At 37.7% G+C, this 14,510-nt stretch overlaps 1 protein-coding gene across 1 annotated transcript in view; it reads left to right on the top strand.

Moving 5' to 3' along the window:
• The window catches only part of BTAF1 (B-TFIID TATA-box binding protein associated factor 1), a 47,785-nt gene extending 37,924 nt beyond the window's left edge, over positions 1–9,861 (top strand). The window contains exons 26-38 of the mRNA XM_035329915.1: positions 296–448; positions 1,050–1,171; positions 1,526–1,693; positions 1,886–1,963; positions 2,047–2,176; positions 2,845–2,986; positions 3,146–3,276; positions 3,737–3,862; positions 4,211–4,363; positions 4,976–5,187; positions 6,259–6,418; positions 7,019–7,189; positions 7,478–9,861. Of these exons, the coding sequence (XP_035185806.1) occupies positions 296–448; positions 1,050–1,171; positions 1,526–1,693; positions 1,886–1,963; positions 2,047–2,176; positions 2,845–2,986; positions 3,146–3,276; positions 3,737–3,862; positions 4,211–4,363; positions 4,976–5,187; positions 6,259–6,418; positions 7,019–7,189; positions 7,478–7,624 (1,893 nt within the window). The 3' untranslated portion in view covers positions 7,625–9,861. The remainder of the gene's footprint in view (positions 1–295; positions 449–1,049; positions 1,172–1,525; positions 1,694–1,885; positions 1,964–2,046; positions 2,177–2,844; positions 2,987–3,145; positions 3,277–3,736; positions 3,863–4,210; positions 4,364–4,975; positions 5,188–6,258; positions 6,419–7,018; positions 7,190–7,477) is intronic.
• The last annotated feature ends 4,649 nt before the right edge of the window (positions 9,862–14,510 follow it).

Genomic DNA, 14,510 nt, shown 5'->3' with positions numbered 1-14,510 from the left:
ATAGCTCAGTCTTTGTAAAGTCTTACAAGCATGACCAGGATTTCCCCTCTTCTTTGCAAGCTTATATAAGCTTTTCATTGTGCCTGTTGGAGGGCAATTTGTGCTGTGCATACAACTCTGGATGAGTTGATCTGCAAGGAATCAAACAGGTATAGCACAGAATACGGATTTATACAGTTGAGAAGATTGCATATCTTTGCCATCTATTTAAAATGTCTAATCTAGGATGAGGTTTCATTTCTTATCATCTAAGTATTGTAGCCGTAACATTGCTGCTTTGAAAATACTATTTTAGGCTGGTATACCAGATCCACCAAACATGTCTGAAGAATTAATACGAATGAAAGCTAAAGAACGCCACTTTTTGGAACAATTACTGGATGGAAAAAAACTGGAAAATTATAAAATTCCAGTACCAATCAAAGCAGAGCTCAGAAAATACCAGCAGGTAACAGCTTATACTTTTATTTTAAAAGATCAGTAAGTTCTGGTCTGATGGGATTTTATGGAAGGGTGGGAGTCATTTGGGCGTTTTGCTTGGGGGTGTGCATTGTTTTTGTCTGTGTTCTGTTTGTTTTTTATTGTCTGAACAATGTACGTATTAGACTCTTGGGTAAGGAAGATCAAATTAAAGTAACACATTCAATTTCATTTCTTCAATTATTTTTTCCCTCTTTTGATTCTCTTAATTTTTCTCAGGGAATGGCCAATGGGCTCTGCCTTGCTTAGGTTGCCTGTGGTAGCTCACCACTGCAAAGCCAGGCCTCCTTGTTTATGTTTCTACCTTTATTCTCTGATATGAGTGAACAGGATGTAACAGATGTATTTATGACGATCCTTTTTTTTTTTTTTTTTTTTTTTTTAAATTACAGACTCTGGTGCAACACCAAGTTGTACTTTGGGAGTTTGTATTCATATATGAAGGATGTGGGGTAGGGAAATGACTCATAACTTGGCAGTAACAGATGATAGAACACACTGTTTGAAGTTCAGCTAGCCAAAAGAGCTACTTGTTAATTCTGAGGCACTTCTTTATTCTCTAATTTCAGGATGGAGTTAACTGGTTGGCGTTTCTCAATAAATACAAACTTCATGGAATTCTTTGTGATGATATGGGCTTAGGAAAAACTTTACAGTCCATTTGTATTCTAGCAGGGGATCACTGCCTCAGGTAAGCTTAAATGAATGTTCTATCTTAAGGACTTTAACAGCAAGTTTTACCTTTGGTTATGATTCGGGACGTGGTCCTGGGCAAACAGAATCACAGAATAGTCTAGGTTGGAAGAGACCTCCAAGATCACCGAGTCCAATCTCCTACCTAACGCTAACAAATCTTCCACTAAACCATATCCCTAAGCTCTACATCTAAACAAGTGTAGGTGGCCCTCTTCGAGCAGGGGGATTAGAGCAGATGACCCCTAGAGGTCCCTTCCAACTTCAGCTATTTTGTGACCACCACCCCACAGACAACTACAGAAAGCAAACACCAAAACAAACACATGCTTTGGTTTTGATGTTCTTAAAGGGCTCAAGAATATGCAAGAACAAAACTGGTGGACAGTGTTCCTCTTCCCTCCTTGGTGGTGTGTCCTCCTACACTCACAGGACACTGGGTGGATGAAGTGGGAAAGTTTTGCTCCAAGGAATATCTTAATCCTCTGCACTATACAGGACCTCCTACTGAGAGAGCAAGGTAAGACATTTTGCACTTTGCAGTTATGACTTAGGCATAGTATATAGTAAGATATCACACAGTTTTGTAATTCACTTTACAACTGAAAAGGCAAGGTTTGTGGGCATGGTAAAACTTGTGACAGTACTTTTAAAGGCTGCAATATAAGATGTATGTAAGGAATGCTTCAGTTATGACTTCTTTTTTGTTAAGATTACAACACCAGGTGAAAAGACACAATCTCATAGTGGCTTCATACGATGTTGTGAGAAATGACATTGATTTCTTCAGGTAAGAATTGGTTTGTTTTCTGAGGTTTTTAATAGCTTAAAACTTTAAGCTATGCTACTTAAGTCTATGTTCTTATTTTCTAGAAATATTAAGTTTAATTACTGCATTCTTGATGAAGGCCATGTAATAAAAAATGGAAAAACAAAACTATCAAAAGCAGTAAAACAGCTGACTGCCAATTACAGGATAATTCTTTCTGGGACGCCAATCCAGGTAACTGCTATCCTTTTTTTCTAGGGAGCTGGGTGAGTAGTAGAAACAAGAAGGAGGATCTATTTTGCATTCCGTTTTATTGTGCTGCTAATCAGAGTTGTCCTGTTCCAAGTAAACATTGTAAAATAAGCTTTTAATTACTAACTGCTTGAAACTCAATCTTTTTCCTTTCCCAGTATGTCCATATACTGGGGCGAATGGGTGCAGGATCCATGGTATTACGGGGCTCAAAAGTTTGCAAAAAGACTACCACTTTTAAAGTACTAGGCAGGAAAGGGGAGAGAGCATTTTGTTATGCCTCTGGTGAAATTAGCAGGAAACTTTAAGAACTACATTTTGAGCTAGATTTTGAGCACTGTCTTAACGATTTGTCTCTGGAGTATCTGTCCCATCCAGGACTAAGACCACTGGCATCTCCTGGGTTTTGTTGCCCAGAAGAATTCAGGGTGTGGCTTAAGACATCAGACAGTAGAAAGTCCATTTAGGTGTTAAACAGTATATGACTTAGGCTGATGAAAAATACCCCAGGTTTTAAGCAGTTCAAAATTGTGTTGAGGTGTTACATTTAGTCTTCTAGCAGTGTTAAATATTTATTGAAACGTTCCTGATAATTTGGAACAATTCATTACATTTGAAAAGAATTTAACAAATGTTTCTTTTATGTTCAGAACAACGTCTTAGAGTTGTGGTCATTGTTTGACTTCCTTATGCCAGGATTTTTGGGTACTGAACGCCAATTTGCAGCTCGTTATGGCAAACCAATATTGGCAAGTAGAGATGCCCGAAGCTCCAGTCGTGAACAAGAGGCTGGTAAGAATCAAATATTAAATCCTGGTTTTCTTGTATTTGTAAATGAGAACTGCTAACAAAAAGAGAAAGTGTAGCCAGTTCCAACAAAAGGGTTTCTTTTGTGCTGAATGTTTGGAAGTATTTTCTACAATGCTTACTGCTTCTGTTCCCTTCACTTAGGGGTTCTTGCAATGGAAGCATTGCATCGCCAAGTTCTGCCATTCCTGCTAAGGAGAATGAAAGAGGATGTTCTGCAAGATCTTCCACCCAAAATTATTCAAGATTATTACTGTATTCTCAGTCCTTTACAGGTATGTTTAAAAAGTGGTTAGAAGCTTTGGTTTTTTTTTAGCACAGATACAAGACCAGAAAGGAACTCCTTGCAGTTCTGTATTCCTGTGTCAATTTGATATAACATCTAACATTCTCTGGTGCTACAATACAAAAAAAAAATAGTAGTAGCACATGCTGAAAACTAAGTTCAGTCCAGTAGAATATTTCTTTAGCTTAATTTCTGTCATAGTTCTACAAGAACAACTCACAGGCACCTGTAGATTTTTCTTAAGGAACACTTTCCAAGTTGAAAGAAAGTAACTTACAAGTGATTACACTGTTAATGATGATTTTGCTTTGCATATAAACTACGTTTCTGGTTTTCTGCAAATTCATGACCTGAACTTGAAATTAAATTTGAAAATTGACTGTTCATCTTATCCCTCTTGGGGAGGGGGAAATGCATACTCATTCTTCTGTCTGGGGTCTGGTTTACAGGTTCAGCTTTACGAAGACTTTGCCAAGTCTCGTGCCAAATGTGATATTGATGAAACAGTTTCTTCAATTTCAATGAGTGAAGAAACTGAAAAACCAAAGCTTAAAGCTACAGGCCATGTATTTCAGGTACACTTTGAGTATTTTTGACTAACTCATTCACTTATTTATGGTAATTATATTTCTGTGTTTAACTAAAACTGAAAATAATAATAGTTAACTTAGACAACTGTGGCCATACAGTCTAATAAAAATATTTAGAATTTTGGATTTGTTTGCCTCAGTAATGATATATAGCTATTATGCTTAAATTATATTTTAGTGTCTTAACAGGTTTTCTTAATCTAAAGGTGTGACTTTAATTGAATGAAAATATACCTTAAAGTCTAATTTGTGGAATGTGGCCAGGTAGCTTCAATACTTATCTGTAACTATTCTGTTGCTAACAGTTTCTTATTATTTCTTTAATAATCAAAGGCATTGCAATATTTACGAAAGCTATGCAACCATCCAGCACTAGTGTTAACAACCCAGCATCCAGAATATAAAAGAATTACAGATCAGCTTGCAGCTCATAATTCATCCCTTCGAGATATCCAACATGCACCTAAGTTGTCTGCTTTAAAACAAGTAGGTAGACTTCCACATTGTGCCTTAATATGCTTCTATTGATGTTACGGCATGGTGTTTTGTTTGACTCCACCAATTTGAAAACTGATAAAACATGAGTTAAGTAGCAGATGAAATAAAGTACAAGGATTTCCTTTAAGGTTTATGCCCTATTTTTCTGTTTAGCCATGGAAACTCAGAACGAGAGGTAGAACAGAAAGGGCAAACTTGTTTCAAAGCAATGAGGCTTACATAATTTTTGCTGCCTTGTTGGAAACCATACTTTTATTCTGTTTCTTCCTGCAATGTGAGAGCAAGGAGTAGCATTTTCTCTATATATGTTATACAGGAGACTATTAACTTGACAAAATTAGATGATGATAAAGACTTAAATTCTACTGTAAATAAAACAAAATGAAGAAAATTAATATTCTGTTGACTCTTGAAAATTTGTCATAGTCTGACTCCACAGCCCAACCGTCCCCTATGTCATTTGAGTGGCTGTCATTTACAGACTTGTTTCTATAATTGACTGGGTTTCTCTTATACTTTTGGTAGTCCATCCATGTCAGTATTTACATGGGATCTACTGTCACTTTGATATACCTTAATTTAATGCTCTTTTACTTAAAGCTGCTGCTAGACTGTGGTTTGGGGAATGGTGGATCTTCAGAGAGTGGTACAGAAGCTGTTGTGGCCCAGCACAGAATACTTATCTTCTGTCAACTTAAGAGCATGCTGGATATAGTGGAGCATGACCTTCTCAGACCTCAGTTACCTTCAGTTACTTATTTACGACTAGATGGTAGCATACCTGCTGGCCAGAGGCATTCCATTGTTTCACGGTAAGCGTATCTGTTCATGATCAATGGAAAGACAATTGACATGAGTTATATTGTTTGTGGTACAAAGTTGTTCTTGCCCGTGGGACCCTTTGTATATATAGAAATACTGAAGTTTAGCAAGCCTGTGACTGATTTTTGTATTACACTGTCAGGTCATCACTGCCTAATTTACTTAATAAATACAGTATTTCCACAAGTGAAAGCTTAGGTTAATAGCAAGAGACTGCATCAGAACTGAAGTATTACCTATTTTGGAAAATAATTAGATGACGTTTTAAAAACAGATCTTAAAGTTGATTCTGATCAAGAATAAGAGTGCTAATATTTGCTCTTCCTCTATTACTTTAATAGTAAAGGCTGTAATTGCAGACAATACAGGAGTATGTGGTATACTTGTGACAACTGGCATATGAAGAGGTTTATATTAAAAACAAATGCATTAACTTGTGAATCACCTCGGTGTTCTACGTTATCCTTTGTGTATATCATGCTGATCCTGGAGATGATTACAGCTTTGTTTTATAGTCTTTTGTTCTTGGAGACCTTTTTTTGTCTCTGTAGACCTTGGTTAAATTAGAGCATCTTAACTGTAAGATAATCTACTCCTTGTTGGAGGAGGACCCGTAAAAGACTTGGTATATAGCAACATTAGAGCTATTTTGTACTACATGCTTACCATGGCTCTTGAAGCATATGCTTGGATCCTTAGAAGCATAACTTTTGCTGAAGTAAAAATGAGAGAAAAATCTAAGCGTGCTGCCAGAAGAAATAAGAACACTCAAGTGTCTGAGAACGTGGAGGAGATGGCGATGATGGGTTGGTGCAGAATAATGGCAGTATAATAATCTGAACAAGAACAGTATTACAGCTTTTGTGGTTTTTCAACCACTAAACCTGTCAGCTTTATTTTTTCATTTAGAACTTAATTAGTAATAAACTACTTAATGTTTTTATATTACTTATTCAGTATTAGATCAGCTACCACTGAATACAAGGGAACTTTAAACAGTTAAGGTTCGTAATTCTATTATTTAATTTCACCATGCTTAACTTCCTTATTTTTACATACAGGTTTAATAATGACCCATCTATTGATGTTCTGTTGCTCACCACTCATGTCGGTGGATTGGGACTTAACTTGACAGGGGCAGATACAGTAGTGTTTGTGGAACATGACTGGAACCCAATGAGAGACCTGCAAGCCATGGACCGGGCGCACCGCATTGGGCAGGTGAACAACTCTTTATTTCCCATACATTTTCTCTTACTGAACCCTTCTTTCTTCAGATTTGGATAAGGTGTAGCATATAACACAAGTGATCTCTGGTTTCAACCTAGTATTTGTTCATATGGTCTTCTTGCAAGTATGTCAGATGTCAAAGGGTCTACTTTCTCATCTCATCCCCAGTGTGGTATGCCCCCTTCTCTACTGTACTTCCTGTGCTGCTGAGAGGAGGCCAGGGCAGAATCATCCCTCAAGGCGGAGAAAGATGCAATGAAGACAAGGAAGTAAAGGGAAGATCCAAAGGACTATTCTCTGATGCCTGTACAGGGAAAGAGTGACTGGTGTTACAGTCTCTATAGCTGTAAAGAACAGCAAATAATGAAGTTCCTGAGCACAGACATAATTGCAAATGCTTCCACTGGTATAGCTTCATACTCATTCTTTTCACCTAACATCAGTCAAATTTGAAAGTACAATTACTGAAGGGTAAATCTAAGCCAAACTGTTTCCAGGCCATCTGTGACACATAGATAAAAAGGTTATGCTTTCTTAAATATCCAAGATACTATTTTTTTTTTTTTTTACCTTTTCTTTTTCCCCTTTCAGAAACGTGTTGTTAATGTATATCGCCTGATAACCAGGGGAACTCTGGAGGAGAAGATTATGGGTCTCCAGAAATTCAAAATGAATATTGCGAATACAGTAATCAGCCAAGAAAATGCAAGCCTACAGAGCATGGGAACAGAACAGCTTCTTGATCTGTTCACTCTTGACAAGGTAGAGAGCCATTTTTACAAATAGCTACCAAAACCAGAGAATGCCTGGGGAAGAGGTTTGCTTTGAAATGTAAAAGTTAACCAAATGAACATCTGAAGTAGAATGATGAATAGAAGTTAGCTCTCTGAAAAAGAGGAGTAAGGGAGGTGGAATGTTTCAAATCAGACTTAAACAATTTTGTAAGAATTACTTGTAAAGGGAAAATTAGGAATATATGGTCACAATCAGTAAATGTTTCTGAAATAAATCTTATCTATATTGATTGTGGTTTTTTTTTTTTTTTTGAAGGATGGAAAAACTGAAAAAGCTGATACCTCTACCTCTTCTGGGAAAGCATCAATGAAATCAGTACTCGAAAACCTTGGAGAACTATGGGATCAAGAACAGTATGATACTGAATACAGTCTTGAAAACTTTATGCATTCATTAAAGTAACCATCATATATTTGTAATACAACTGCTGCTAGTTCACATATTTTTCTGCTGATATTCAGCAAACTTCAAAGCATATATAGTGAACCTTTAGCTTAATGTGTAAATAGATTTATTGAAAGAATTTTCAAAAGACTGGCACTGAATAGTGTCACCTGTTTCACTGGGGAGTTATTCTGTCTTAAACATTTGCACTGTATAAAAGAACTTTAAATGTAACCATTGCAAGGTGGTTTGAATTTTACTTGTTCTGAATGGCTGCAAATTCTTACTTGGTAGAAGAATAAAACAAAGCAGGTTTTTACATATGTTAACAAGCATTACTTCTGTTTGAAGTAAGTCCACCATTTTTTCTTTCTGTATCTGTAATAGTTCTGTACAGTTGTTTCAAGTGATTACTTCAGGTTGTTCAGTGTACATTTTTCTTTTAAACACAACTTGCTTTTATGATGTATTAAAAAATATTTCAACTTAAACTTTCATTCAGATCATTTCAGGACTTGTATCACCAGAGGCAAAGCCTAGAAGCCTTGAAAGTATTCAGTAATTGAATGGCGCTAGGTGTGTGCACCCACCTTTGTATATTTGAGTATAAAAACTCTTCAGTCTTTTGACACCATCTTGAGAGAACAGCTGACTTGAACTTTTTAATGTAATGAGCTATACTAAATACAGGTAATGGTCTATTTGAGGCCATATTTGCATCCTGTTAGCAGGGGTGTGCTTTTTTAATTTATCTATAAGGCTAGAACATAGCCGCTTTGAGAAATGCACGTATTCAGTATGTTTCAATCCTATATATTTTTTTGTAACTAAAAAGAAATTAAATATACAAACATTTTCCAGAAGTAGATTTTACACTGTCTAGGATTCTAAAATCCATGCTAAAGTGACTGTTTACTAAATTGATGCATGATTAAAAACTTATCACAGGAATAGGGCAGATTTTTTTTCTTTAGGAAAACATACATAGAAATACCTACATTCGGTTTGAGGGAATTGAATAGTTAAAATCACGTAATAAAGATAGTAGAAGACTTATAGCAGTGAGTGAAAATAATATGGCTGTATGTTAAGCAGCTTTTTATAAAAGGGAGGCAGTAGCAAAAGTGTATTTCTAGATGTGCATATGTACCAATATATGCACTTTTATAAATATTTAATTATAGATAACTTACAGCAGTTGTCTGAATACATAGACTATATGTATAAATATAAAACCTAAGGTTTGTAGCTTGCTGTGTGCTTAAGCATCAGAGCTTAAAAACCACCAGAGACCTCAACTATGTAAAATAAGATTGTTTTAAAACAATATATAAAAATCAAAACTGTTCTGCAGCATTGGAGATGAATTAATGTCACATTTCAGTAGTTATGAACTGCCATACTGTAACTAAATTAGCATTCCATGAAAATAAAACTAGGAATATATAACTTGTATGTTGTGTATGTGCATGTTTAGGGTTTTGTTTCTGTACAGATGACTTTTTCATTGTAGCTGAATAGGCATTTTAAGGCTTTTGGAAACTATGGCATTATATTAATTTTAACTGTGTGCTACCTTCATACATAAAATATTTGTTGTGCTTTCAGCTCTAATTAGCCAAGGAGGAGAGACAGGATGGGGCTTGGTGTTCTATAAGCAGAGAAATTATAATGCTTGAATACTTGGTACTTTAAGATAACTTGGTACAATAATGTCATGGTATTGCCCAGAAGTAATAAGGTTATTTGACTCTTGTTTAGTCATAAAACACTGCATGTTTTTCTCCAAGACTTCATTAGTTAGTGTAGTAGTAAACAGTTGGGTTCCCACAGTATTCTTGTTGTAAAAAAAAAAAAAAATACAGCAAAGGACTACTTTACACTAATTATTTATCACATTGAGGTTGCTATGCAACCATAATACTCATAGTGATGGCTCTCTTGGTTATGACATTAAAAAGACACCTGGAAAACTGGGGTAGGGAGGAAAAGGGGGGAAAAAAACAAACTGTTTCAGGATGGTGTATGTACTTACTGACCTTAAGTGCTCCATGAATTAACATTTTCAAAATGGACACCAGCAGGAACAGAGCACAAAGTGTGTATTTATAAACATTTTTAGTTACCTGAGTACTAATCTAAGACTTTAACTATGCTTTCCAACTAAGCATATCACTTACCATGATCTGGTTTGCACTGCAGAGGGTTCACAATGTATGAACTGAATTCATTTCCAATAAAACTAAAGAAAGAAATATGCTTTTGGGATGCCTCTAACTGCACTCTGCCTGTTAAAGGGGTATTCAGCAAGGCTACACCACAAATACACTGAAATGAAAGCTTCAAAGATGTCAGCTTCTTAGCACCAAACAGCTGCACAAGGGCTTGGGCTGGAAGGGACCTTAAAGCCCATCCAGTTCCACGTCCTTATGTTGGGGGCCCCAAACCTGGATGCAGTACTCTAGCTGGGGCCTCATGAGAGCAGAATAATCACCTCACTCAACCTGCTAGCTACACTTCTTTTGATGCAAGCCAGGATACAACTGCTTTTCTGGACTGCAAACACGTATTGGCAGCCCACATTCAGTTTTTCATCCACCAATACCTCCAAGTCAAGTCCTCCTCCACAGGGCTGCTCTCAATCCACTCATCACCCAGCCTGTAAGCATGTTTGGGACTGCCCTGCCCCAGGTGCGGGGCCTTGCACTTGGCCTTGTTGAATTTCACAAGGTTCACATAAGCCCACCTCTCAAGTCTGTCAAGGTCCCTCTGGGTAGCATTCCTTATCTTCAGCATGTTGAGTGCACCACACAGCTTGGTGTTGGCCACAAAGTTACTGAGGGCGCATGCAATGCCACCGCCCATGTCACAAAAGACATTAAATAATACCAGTCCAACTGCAGGCCCCTGGGGGACACCACTCATCACTGGCTTCCACCTGGACTTTGAGCCATTGACTGCAACACTCTGAATGCAACCATACAAACAACTCCTTATGCACCAAGTGGTCCATCTGTCAACTCTATCCCTCTGTGTTTTAGAGACAAGAATGTTGGGTGGGACATCTTTCTCACTAAGTTCTAATTCTGTTAGAAGTAGGGCAACTTAAGCCATGTAAGGAAAGATAGAAAGCTTCCAAGATAGAAATACATATATACAACTTGATTAACTTGCTTAAGAACTGCAAATTACATAAGTGTTAATATAAGTAGGCATCAGTGTTAAAACAGAGCTTTGGCATAAGGCAATTTTTCAGTAGTTATGGACCATAGCAGTAACTGACTTGGCTGGTAATAAGTTACTTTGTAATCAAAAATTTGGAAGTTGTAGTTTTTTCTTTTATCTAAATCAAGCAGGGAGATGGTTTATACTGAATATTAGTTCATATTTTAAATCATGTGATTTAAAATCAGTGATTTACTTCAAGGTCAGCTCTCTAATCACACTTACTGGAAATATTCATCAGAATTTTTCCAGTGACCCTAGTAACAGGACCTTTGAATTTCTGTCAGAAACTATTAGTTGGCTTCAGGCCTCCAGCACAGGCTCCTCTCCACAGGCCTGGGGCCTACTACTGTATGGGCTCTGCATGGGCCTCCTTCAGGCCACATCCACCTGCTGAGCCTTGGGCATGGGGCAGCTCCTGGGCTCTGCTCACAGAGGCCACTCCTGCAGCCCTCCTGCTACCAAAACCTTGCCCAATACATGTTCCTTTCATGAGCATTTTCCTCAGAGCTTTACCTTCACACAAAACAATCAAAATCTTAGAAATATCTTTGTTAAATTTATCTTTGATAGAATTTCCATTTTCTAAAGAAAAATGTTTCAGTATTATGATGAGCATTCTGATAGCTTAAATACTGTGATAAGTTGTTCAAGTTTGGATATTTACAACTGTTCAGTCACAATAGTCCTATGCAATGAGAAAATTATGAACTGTATCTGTCCTTGTACAGGGTCAGAAAAAAGGTGCTTCCAAAGCACAAATGCTTCAATAAACTCATTTTTACACCAAAAGCATTATGATCTATAATGAATTCCACAAATGCACACACTTCCAGCTCTTACTAAAAAGAGCTGTAATTTTATTACACAAACCTGGGCATTTATTTACAAGGCATAGTACAAGAACCTTGAAATTGTTTGTCTTCACATTTTTATTCCTCTTGCCATCACAAAAAATTCACAACAAAAGGTTTTAAGAAATACTTTCTACTTCTTGTACACAAAGGGATCTAAACTTGCAACTTGACATCTCAGTTAAAATTTTACCCAGTCAGCAGTGCCTCTGCACAACTAGCCCATATGAACATCTGCATATTGAACACTTAGAAATCTTTTGCTTTACCTATCAGTACAATGATGTGAAATATTTTATAGATCCAGTACTTACAACTTAAATGAATTTTCAAGAATCATAGAATCATTAAGGTTGGAAAAGAGCAAGATCATCTGAGCCAACCATCACCCTACTACCAATGTCACCCACTAAGCCATGTCCCTAAGCACCAGGTCCAACCTTTCCTTGAACACCCCCAGGGACGGTGACACCACCACTTCCCTGGGAAACCTGTTCCAATGTCTGACTATGCTTTCTGAGAAGAAATTTCTCCTCACTTCCAACCTAACCCATCCCCTGGTGCAACTTGGGGCCATTCTCTCTAGTCCTATCACTAGTAACCTGAGAGAAGAGGCCAACGCCCAGCTCCCCACAACTTCCTTTCCGGTAGTTGTACAGAGCCGTAAGGTCTCCCCTGAGCCTCCTCTTCAGACTAGACAACCCCAGTTCCCTCAGCCGCTCTCACAGGACTTGTGTTCCAGGCCCTTCACCAGCTTTGTAGCCCTTCTCTGGACAAGCTCCAGGGCCTCAATGTCCTTCTTGTAGTGAGGGGCCCAAAGCTGAACACAGCACTCAAGGTGAGGCCTCACCAGAGCAGAGTACAGGGGGACAATCACCTCCCTGGCCCTGCTGGCTACACTATTCCTGATACAAGCCAGGATGCCATTGGCCTTCTTGGCCACCTGGGCACACTGCTGGCTCATGTTCAGGCAAGTGAAGTGCATTATACCTCTCAAAGCACAATTTCAGTAAACAGAAGTCTCTATTGGAAGTGGTTGGAAGCAGTTAAGACTATGAGGCCCATCACTTAAGACTGAAGTCTTTCTGAATGATAACTTGTTAATTTTCATGGCAGTAAGTATAAAAATAGTTTTCTGACACTTCACTGCAGGGAACTAAATTATAAAGACTTGTCTTTTCACTGCTTTCACAGAGGAAGACCAAGGTACAATGAATACTATCACTTAATCTCACAATGGATTTATAAGGATAGTGAGATACTCAGAAGCTATAAAGACTGGTACCAGAAGCAGGCAGGAGCAGGGGAATCTATGTTCAGAGGAAGGCTTGGATTTTGTGCAGTAGGAGGTGTGGTAAGGACTTAGGGCCATACTTTGTAAAAGAAGAAAAGAAATACAGACCTTATAAAGCAAGTAGGATTAAGGAGGAACTACCATAATATCACGACTGGTGCACCGCTGACCTCATTAAAATAAACAGGAGGAATGTACAGCTGAATAGGATGAAAGCCTGGTTTTCAAGATCTGAAGTTTTCACGTAAATGAACATCCTGAGATGAAAAAAGCTAGAGCTTTAAGCAACAGGGATAAGACTCAATTTACACTGACTAAAGAGTTGCCACTTAAAATCCATTTTAGTATCTAAATATGTACAGGACTATACAAATTCTAATGCTAAACCACACCAATTACTGAATACTTTAAATGGAATAAAAGAATAGTGGAAGCAACAAATTACTCCAAGCCTGATAACACTAGGGAGCTCAAACATGGATCTAGGAACTTTGTTAGATTCTCCTTCCTTTCATTCCACCAAACCTTAAAAAGGTCACGAACTCAAAACTTGTACTATTTTCCTAGCTCTACATCACATGGACAGCTGACAAAACTCAGTGTTGGGTGTCTGACATTAACTTAGCAAGTAAACAACCAACATATGGTGGCCTGCAGTATTTTTTTCTTGAGTAGAATTCAGATGAAGATTTGCTGAGTGCTAAGAGGAGAATTCCACATGCTAAACGAAAATATTTACTGCTCAATTTCCTTTTTGAGGAGAGAGAATGAAGTAGATCCAGAGAACAGCATCTTCAAACCCATACATTCAGACTCACGTACATGAAGTGCAAGAAGTGTAGGGAGGCATGGAGTTTTGAAACAGGGAGAAAGGAAGACTAATAATATACTGCATCCTGCCAAAGGGCTGTCCCCGTATCATAGTAAATTGAACTAACCTGCAGCTCAGTCAGAGGCTCAGAAATAGCTAAGCTATCAGAACATGCTGCCTGTGTCTCCAATACACTCTCATTCCAGGGGCTTTTTCAGGGACGATGCTACACTGTAAATACCTGCCAGAGATTTCCCATGCCAGAGTAATTACATTTCATAGTTTATGCGAACTGGCTGCTTAGATACTCCACCAAGAAAACAGAAATACTTACCAGTATACCAGCAGTACCTGAATCAACAGGTTAGCTGTGGTATGTTTTTTTGTTACCGTTTCTATATGTTATTCTCTTTTAATAAATATTATTCTTTCCAGATACATTTACATATTCTGACCCCATTTCATAAGACTCATGCTGCATGTATGGCAATTTAATTATCAATCACAGTCCAGTGCCCTAGAAGTAAAGAATTTAAGTAGCAAAGTCTAATGATAGGCAAAGGGGGACACTTCATGCAGATGTTCAAATCTAACTGGTCAAATGGTATATGATCTCTGCCATAGCCAGAGAAGGAAGATGTTAACTCATGGAAAGCAACACATTCTGATTCCTGTATCTCATCATCTCATCTCAATCAGAAATGCGTCATTTAGGAACAA

This window comes from Oxyura jamaicensis, chromosome 6 (genome assembly GCF_011077185.1).
Source record: "Oxyura jamaicensis isolate SHBP4307 breed ruddy duck chromosome 6, BPBGC_Ojam_1.0, whole genome shotgun sequence".
In the NCBI taxonomy this organism is placed as follows: Eukaryota; Metazoa; Chordata; class Aves; order Anseriformes; family Anatidae; genus Oxyura; species Oxyura jamaicensis.
The sequence above is the reverse complement of the archived record's forward strand: the minus strand, read 5'-3'. Positions and strand labels throughout refer to the sequence as shown.